Genomic DNA, 9175 nt, shown 5'->3' with positions numbered 1-9175 from the left:
CCGCTGCTACGGCTACTGCTTCCACTATCATTAAGATCTCCGGAGAAGCTAACTTTTCCGAGGTTCCCGGAAACATTCTTCTCCGATCCTTCGCCGGTAACAAACCCCTTCTTCGTTCCAGGCGATGTCATCGCCTTTCACCGGATCCAATCACAACAACTCGGCTAGATTTGAATCGTTCGTTGCTTCATTCAATTTCAATTTTGAGAATCCATTTTTTCTTTTTCTGTCCTCCTCAATTATGGAGAGAGTTGTTTGGTTTTGGGTTCATTGATTCTGTGAGCCTACTACTCTGCGACAAATTTATGTCGTCCAATTATAACATTACACGTAAGGGCAATGTTAATGTTCGTGTTTTGACCTTTTCAGACTTTTCACTAAAACGAAAAAGACATTAGGTAATAAGATTAACTTTTTTTTTTTTTTTTTTAAATTACCGGCATGCAAAACACGTCGACACGGAGGGATAATTAAAGTACGTTAAATTCATTAAATACGCTTTAGTTTTTTTTTTTTTCTTTTTTTTCACAAAATACGCTAGTTAATAATAAGGAAAAAAGTCGAAAAATACTTCAACTATTTTTTATTTAAACGTTTAATACTTGGTTTTTTTTATTGGAAGAAAAATACTTCATCTAATTATCTTTGGCTAAAAAGTATTTGATCTACAAATTGTTGCTAGATTCTAACTCGAAGTTTAACAGTCGTTAAAGGGCGTCACAGAGCAGTAAACGGATATTAAAATCTAACCTTACGTGTGTGTGGATATATATAAGTTTTATAGATGCTTTGTTGAATTTCATGGTCTGGTGGTACTAGGTGTTTTATTAAAGCCTTAGAACGCCGGTTCGACGTCACCGTCCTACATCTTTTGATGTTCTATTTCATTATCTTTTAGTAAAAGGTAAAATCGTAATTAAGTCATCTTCTTCACTAAACCCTAACATCCATTGGTGGTGGCCAAATAAAACCGAAGCTTTCAGATCCATTCATTACAACTGGTTTTCCCGATCTAGTAAACGGCATCGATTTCTTCTTGTACTCTTAGCCTCCCGTCGATGTATCCACTAGAAACAACGGCGAATATGATGACTGGGGAAACTTTGTCTAACTCTTCAGATTCTGGAGATGGAAAATTAAAATTCAGATCTGATTCGGAAAATCTCAAACCAGATCAGAGTTATTGATATTTGACTTTAAAGAATCCAAACACTCTTCGGAAACAATTCTATTGACAGATCTAACGGATTCTTGTTTCTTCTTCATTGTGTTTGTGCACTGAAATCGTGTGATGAAGAAAAATAAATTAAAAAAAAAAAAAGAAAAAAAAATATAATTTTGTGGTTCAGTGAAAAACCATCTCTCATCTAACCACTACACTACGACTAAATACTACATCGGTATGTTTAATGTGTTATATTTATATCTACAAGAATACGTGTGGTTAGATTTTAACGTCCGTTTACGGTTCTGTGACGCCCTTTAACGACTGTTAAATAGCGGGTTAGAATCTGACAACAATTTAAAGATCAAATACTTTTTAGCCTAAAATAATAAAATGAGGTATTTTTCTTCCAACAAAAAAATATCAGGTATTAAACGTCCAAATAAAAAATAGATGAAGTATTTTTTGGCATTTTTCCCGTTGATAATAATAGTAGAAAAAAAACTAGCAAAAAAGAAAACAGTAGAAAACATTTTTTTTTTGAATAAAATGTTAAATTATATTCAAAAGAAAAATAACTTTTTTACAACTAGTGCAACACTGTTAGATCATTTCCCCTTATTGGTTGCCATATGTATACACTTTTAGAAGAATGGCTATTACAAAGGCAATTTTGCCTTTTTGGTGGTTGAACCTTGTCTTCCCGGAGACGGTTATTGACGGTTATGCCGGTGACGTGGGGATATCCACTCTCTATGATCGTGTGATGGTTATCTCCACGAAATGGGGCTTACCTCTTCGTGATGCATTCACGATGGTTGTTATCAAGAACATGTTCTATAAATACCGTCCAGTTGTGATGCATTTTTTCATTACCTTTCACCGATTTCAACTGTTATCCTCTGTTCTATACATCCTTGCTTAAATCTACTATCAATGGCTGACAATCTGAGAAGAGCCGTGCAAGAAATCAATCTGGATGCAGACGATGCTCCGCTTGCAATCCCTGAAGATGTGGTGGCCAATGCAGCCGCAGAAAACCGTTTCATCCTTATGGGACGACCTGTCATGCCCCGCCGTCAAAATGTGCGATCAATCATTGCCTCTATGCCCCGAATTTGGGGTCAAGCCGGCATTGTCCATGGTCGAATTGTTGCTGGGAACAATTTCCAATTCATTTTCCCTACCGAAGGTGAATTGGAATTGGTTCTTCGTCGTGGCTCTTGGGCTTTCAATGATCGTATGCTCATACTCCAACGCTGGTCTCCAAACAATAACCCTCTCTCATTGATTTTATCCCATTCTGGGTTCAAATCCGTGGGATACCTTTTCAATTCCTCAACCGTGAAGTTATCTCTTACATTGGCCGTGCAATTGGTACACTGATGGATGTTGACTATGATACGGAGGCTGCTGCAAGGGTGGAATTCGTCCGGGTTCAGATTCATTGGGACATTCATCTTCCCCTTCGTTTCCAGAGACAAATACAGTTCCAACCAGGAGTCTTTACGCTTCTGAGGTTTCGCTTTGAGCGCCTGAGGGGTTTCTGTGAGGTCTGTGGTATGCTAACCCATGACACAGGCGCCTGTATTCTCCAAAATGGCGGGGAAGAACATTTTGATGACCCTGATGATGATGATGAGATTGGCCAACCTGAGGGCAATGCTAATCCCGGTGTTATCATCTGTGAGATTGTAGATGACGAACCGATCAATGAAGCTGCTCAAGAAGTGCCCATTCCTGATGATCACATTTTGGAGGAACCATTGGCTGACAGTGATCTTAACCATGATGCACTAGCGATTGCTGAACCTCAAGACCTTGATAACAACTCGTCCCATGGTGATATGGATGTGGTGATGACTGCTAGAGGTAAACGCAAGAGAGATGCAACGTCTGATCCTACTGCTAGGATCGATAGCTCCAAGACCATGAACTATGAAGTTGGTGAAGGAAGCTGCTCTGGGGAGATCTGTAGTCCCCAAGGTCTTGACTGAGGCGCGGTGGGCCCTATACCACCATCTCCTCCATGAGGACAGCCACTTGGAACTGCAGAGGACTAGGCAATGACCTCGCAGTTCGACGTCTCAAGGAGATTAATAAGAATTTCTCTCCAGACATCATTTGCCTCTTTGAAACAAAACAGGGTGATGACACTGTCAGAGTAGTTGGTGCTGAGTTAGGATTTGATTGTGTAGTAACAGTTCCCCCTGTAGGATTAAGTGGCGGAGTAGCTTTATTTTGGAATAGCTGTATTTCCGTTTATGTTCTTTATCAATCCCCAAACCTTGTAGACACTCATGTTCAAATTAATGGATTTGGTTTCTACTTGTCTTGTGTTTATGGCAATCCAAATCCATCATTACATCACTTGGTTTGGGAACGATTAGAACAGATAGCAGTGAATAGAAATGGACCTTGGATGACTATAGGCGACTTTAATGAAATTAAGAGCAACAGAGAAAAAAGAGGAGGACCCCCTCGACCTAAAAGCTCTTTTACTGACTTTAGAAGAATGATTCAAGTGTGTGATTTGCAAGACTTGAAACATACTGGTGACCCCTTTTCCTGGATGGGTAAGAGATATAGTCACGATGTTGCGTGTTGTTTGGATCGCACAATGGTGAATACAGAACGGCTTGCTCAGTATCCAGCTTCGCATGTTGAATTGCTTGAACTACTTGAATCAGATCACCGTCCGGTTATTACTACTATATCTAATGACTTCACACCTCGTCAAGGCCAGTTCTACTATGACACACGAATGGTGAAACGAGAGGGTTTCAGTGCTGCAGTTAATAAAGGTTGGTCAACTAGAAGATCAGGCCAAGCCATGTGTCTTAATACACGCCTGAGTGAGTGTAGAAAGGCGATTTCCACTTGGAAAAGAACAAATAGATCAAATACTCAGGAGGAAATTGGTATTTTAAAGTCACTGTTAGATAAGGCTCACACAAATGGCTCTACCACACAAAACATCTGAGACTTACGACAAAAGCTGACCTGTGCTTATCAGAATGAGGAAGAATTTTGGAGAATCAAAAGCCGTAAGACCTGGTTATCGAGTGGAGATCGTAACACAAAGTATTTCTTTGCTACTGCAAAGTGTCATACAGCTCGAAATAAATTGTTCTCCATTCTTGATGATGAACGTTATGAGCACTATGGTGATGGTGAAATAGGTAAGGTGGCACAAGCCTACTTCACAAATCTATTTAAGAGTGAGTTGTTCCCCCAAAACAACCACTACCATGTCTTCCAAGACTTCCACCAAAGGGTCACGACAGAGATGAATGAGGACTTGGTGAGACCGATCTCTAAGGAGGAGATCAAAAATGCAGTTTTTTCAATTGGTGCTTCAAAAGCCCCGGGACCTGATGGATTCATTGGTGCTTTCTATCAAACTTCTGGGAAACAACAAAGGATGTGGTAATACAGGAAGTCCACAATTTCTTTGAGCATGGCATTTTTGACAAATCTCTAAACCATACCAATATCTGTTTAATCCCGAAGACTACTGATGCAAACCACATGAGTGATTTTGGCCCTATTGCATTATGTATTGTCAGCTACAAGATAATCTCTAAAGTCTTGGTGGCGAGACTTAAACAGCATCTGCATCATATCATCTCTGAAGAACAAGCTGCTTTCATTCCTGGTAGGAACATCACAGACAATGTGCTCATCGCACACGAACTTATCTATGCTTTAAAGGTAAAACGACGGTGTGCAAACTCATATATGGCGATCAAAACCGACATCACTAAAGCTTATGATCGACTGGAGTGGGATTTCCTACAAGAAACTTTGTTCAAATTTGGATTTGATACCAAATGGATACAATGGATAATGACATGCGTCAGAACACCAACTTTCTCAGTCAATATTAATGGTAATCCACAAGGTTTTATCCAACCGGAACGGGGAATAAGGCAAGGTGATCCACTCTCACCTTATTTATTCATTCTCTGTGCGGAAGTCTTAAGTCACTTGATGAAGTGAGCAGAGGCACGAGGCATGATCAAGGGTATTAAAATCAGCAATGCTAGTCCACGGGTGAGCCATTTGCTTTTTGCTGATGACTCACTGTTTTTCTGTCAAGCAAACACAAGATCTTGCACAATTTTGAAAGACATACTACTACAATATGTAAGAGCATCGAGACAGAAGATCAACACCAGAAAATCTGCAATAACATTTGGCAAACGGGTTCTAGATACAACCAAAACACAAATTCGACATCGTCTCGATATCCATAATGATGGAGGATGTGGTAAGTACTTGGGACTTCCTGAGCAATTTGGTAAAAAGAAGATAATATTGTTTCAATATATTGTGGAGAAGGTTCAAAACAGAACAAAAGGTTGGAACAATAAATTCTTGTCTCAAGGTGGTAAGGAGATCTTATTGAAAGCAATAGCTCTAGCAATGCCTGTCTACACAATGAACTGTTTTAAGCTGCCTAAAGGAATCTGTGAGGATATTGAAAGGATCCTTGCAAACTACTGGTGGAATACTCAACAGAATGGTAATGCGACTCACTGGGTAGCGTGGGATCGACTGAAGTATTTGAAGAAAGAAGGAGGGCTTCGCTTTAAAGACATTGAGAAATTTAATGAAGCACTACTAGCAAAACAAGCATGGCGAATTCTTCAACATCCAACTAGCCTACTCTCACGTATCCTTCGAGGAAGATATTTTTCAGGTTCTTGTACACTTGATGCTACGAGAGGAACACAACCTTCCTTTGGATGGCAATCAATCCTTGTTGGTCGAGCATGTATCCTTCGAGGAAGATATTTTTCAGGTTCTTGTATACTTAATGCTACGAGAGGAACACAACCTTGCTTTGGATGGCAATAAATCCTTGTTGGTCGAGATCTTTTAAAGAAGGGCTTACGATTTACAATAGGTGATGGAACATGTATCAGCTCTTGGCCTGATCCATGGCTTCCGGTGCATCCTCCTCGACCCCCTCGAACAGCTAATATACCACAGTATGATATGGCCACTGTTGATAGCCTCTTTTTGCCAAATAAAAGTGGTTGGAATGAAAGATTAATAAGAGAGATAGTTCATCCGGATGATGTCAGTCACGTTCTATCAATCAAGATCAGTCAATGGCAGCATCAAGACTACTTAGGCTGGTACTACACTGATAATGGTATCTACACAGTTAAGTCGGGTTATTGGCTTGCAACTCATCTCCCAGACCAAGAATTCCAAGTAAGACCACCTTACGGTGACCCTCAAGTCAAGTCTAAGATATGGAAACTAAAAATTCCACCGAAATTCAAGCACTTCCTCTAGCGCTTATTATCAAATGCCCTAGCTACAGGTTCAGAACTTGATAGACGTCACATGGCTGCGAACCCATTTTGCAAACGATGTGTTACTGAACTTGAAACAACAGAACATCTTTTCTTCACTTGTCCACATGCAATGCAGATTTGGAGAGGTTCAAATATTCCTATATCTTGTCTTCTCCTTCCAAATGCTCCACTTGAAGCAAAAATTTCATCGATCCTGCAATTTCACAATCAACGGCGAAGTTACGATAGACTATCCCTTCTACCCTTCTGGTTATTATGGAAAATCTGGACAAGCCGTAACAAGCTCACTTTTCAGAAACTAAATCATCCTTGGTACCGTGATTTACGAGAGGCGAAGCAAGAAACAGATGAATGGTTAGCAGTCCTGTCTGCAAATACGAAGCTTCCCTCTCATATTCAAACAGATAGCAGCAGATACAGAAGAAATACTACTAACTGGCAGAAACCTCTTTCTGGATGGGTTAAATGCAATTATGATGGCAGTTTTATAAGTGAAGAACGACACGCTACTTCAGGATGGCTGATACGGGATGATCAAGGAGCTTTGAAAGAAGCAGGACAACGAACAGGGAATGTAGTCAAATCTGCTATAGAAGCTGAATGTCAAAGTTTAATTTTTGCTATGCAACAAGCATGGAACAGAGGATATACAAACATTATCTTCGAGGGCGACTGCCAACCTCTGATAAATGCAATCCACAACAATGGTATTCGCTTTGATATTTATAACTGGTTACAAGATATACAAGGATGGGCATCAAGATTCAACAATATCATGTTCAGATGGACTTCAAGGCGCTCAAATAGTCTTGCTGATAAACTAGCAAAGTCTCAACGTTTCATGATTTCAAATTTCTCTTTGTACAATGATTTACCACCACGTATTGTCCATAATTTCAACTCTGTAGCATCTACTGATTAATATATAATGCAGTTAAGGGTTAAAAAAAAAACATTATTGTTTGCACAATAATACTATGATTGTAATGAGTGTATTAATCCACCAGTGGTATAGTGGTACTAACCCTACATGGCTACATATATAGGACCAGTAACTGTGTAGACCCCAATTTAGTCTCCTTGCTTGTGTGGAAATACTAATAGAGACCATTCGTCTACCTATCAGCAGAAGAGGTTCCTAAACTCAAAAGAGGGAAAGATCACAGCATTCTCAGTTAGCTGCAATTGGGAGATAGAGACTGATGACAAACTAGAATTCAAAGCCGTTCGTAGTAGACGAGAATGATCTTGCCCGTTCGTTATTTGGCTTTCGTATGTATTTTAGTGAGGTTACTCTTTTGGTATATGTGACACTATTAATCACAGCTTCATTTGTTTGACCCAAATTCAGATTATCAACATTTTGAGACATAATAAAAGGAGAAAATTATGGACAGAAAGTAGCAGCATCACTCTATGTTTGGTAGGTGAGCATTTGATGGTGTTCCACAACTTTAGCTTCCTTCCTTTACGAAAATACGCTGCTCAAGAACCCCCTGCAAGTATCACTAACATTTAGCTTTACACACGCACGAGGCACGATGCTCAATTTGAATGACTAACTAGTGTTCATTACCAGATTCCTGACGGCCTCTTGCTTTGCTCCCTGAATGTGGAAAAACATTCTCATTTATTGTTCAAAATGATCATAAACCCTGTGTGTTAATAAGAAGCACCATTTGAAACAGGTGTTACCGTGATTTTCCAGAGAAGGCATCGTCGATTTGCTCAGGGGTTGGCCTTTCAGAGTACGTTGCTAGCAATACATATTTTTCCTTTCCATTTTCCTCGTTCACCCTCTTGTAAAGCTCATACCGGTAAGGATAAGACATCCTGACCAAATTCAGGTCAAAGATTCAGAATGGATTGACATTGACAACTATTTCTCTCTACCTCACAATCCAAGTACTGTACCTTAGAGCACCCATTATAGGGTATTGTGTTCCCAAATAATAGAGAAGCCGAAATACATAGCAGTTGTCAAACGTTAAGGCAAATTCAAGCCTTTGCTCCCTGCCCATTGTCTGAGACACCAAGGAAATTATAAGCAACATAACCTTCTTATCAGATGGTTAAGGAATCATTGTGTGTGCTTACTTGCATTATGCCACTTGAAGCGGGTAAGTCCTGGGTATCATAAAGTATATTAAACATGTTACACACAAGAGATATCAATGTAACCACATAGTCTCTGTATAGAAAATGTAAGCAAAAAAAAGTACCTTGAGGCGAGGATTGATAAGTACAACTGGCCTTTTCCCAGCAGCAGTAGTCATCGCTTGTAGATCCTAACAAAAAAAATTACTATATTTTATAAGATGATGTCACTATGTTCAAGTGATCGACGACTTCTAGGATTTCAAGCTCCTTACATCTATAATACAGTTTCCAACAGCATTTTGTGGAGCCACTAAGATAAATATGTCGTCTTCTTCATCAACTTCTTTACCACCTGTCATTGCCGACACAGCTTTGTTCATGTGTGCCTCAAAAGAATCAAAGAGTAGGATAATGTGTATTTCATTGTATCCGGACAAATATATCCAACTTGTTACGCATCACAAGTTTGATTTTGTACACACAACAATATTCTGACGATGGTGCAGTTTTTGTAAGATTATCTTGTTACTAAAGCCAGAAAAAAAAAAAAAAAAAAAAAAAAAAAAAAAAAAAAAAA

The 9175-nt window shown here is 39.3% G+C and overlaps 2 protein-coding genes across 2 annotated transcripts in view; both read right to left on the bottom strand.

Moving 5' to 3' along the window:
• The window catches only part of LOC104719240 (protein ENHANCED DISEASE RESISTANCE 2), a gene marked incomplete in the record, with an annotated part of 12056 nt that extends 11777 nt beyond the window's left edge, over nt 1–279 (bottom strand). The window contains 1 exon segment of the mRNA XM_019234146.1: nt 1–279. Coding sequence (XP_019089691.1) covers nt 1–131 — 131 coding nt within the window.
• The window catches only part of LOC104732505 (adenylate kinase 5, chloroplastic), a 5510-nt gene continuing 4112 nt past the window's right edge, over nt 7778–9175 (bottom strand). Inside the window, exons 13-19 of the mRNA XM_010452053.2 lie at nt 8871–8950; nt 8721–8786; nt 8596–8625; nt 8413–8522; nt 8194–8331; nt 8075–8104; nt 7778–7994 (exon numbers count right to left, since the gene is read on the bottom strand). Of these exons, the coding sequence (XP_010450355.1) occupies nt 7967–7994; nt 8075–8104; nt 8194–8331; nt 8413–8522; nt 8596–8625; nt 8721–8786; nt 8871–8950 (482 nt within the window). The 3' untranslated portion in view covers nt 7778–7966. The remainder of the gene's footprint in view (nt 7995–8074; nt 8105–8193; nt 8332–8412; nt 8523–8595; nt 8626–8720; nt 8787–8870; nt 8951–9175) is intronic.

This window comes from Camelina sativa, chromosome 12, assembly GCF_000633955.1.
Source record: "Camelina sativa cultivar DH55 chromosome 12, Cs, whole genome shotgun sequence".
In the NCBI taxonomy this organism is placed as follows: domain Eukaryota; kingdom Viridiplantae; phylum Streptophyta; class Magnoliopsida; order Brassicales; family Brassicaceae; genus Camelina; species Camelina sativa.
Note: the sequence above shows the minus strand (reverse complement) of the source record. Positions and strands in the feature narration are given on the sequence as shown.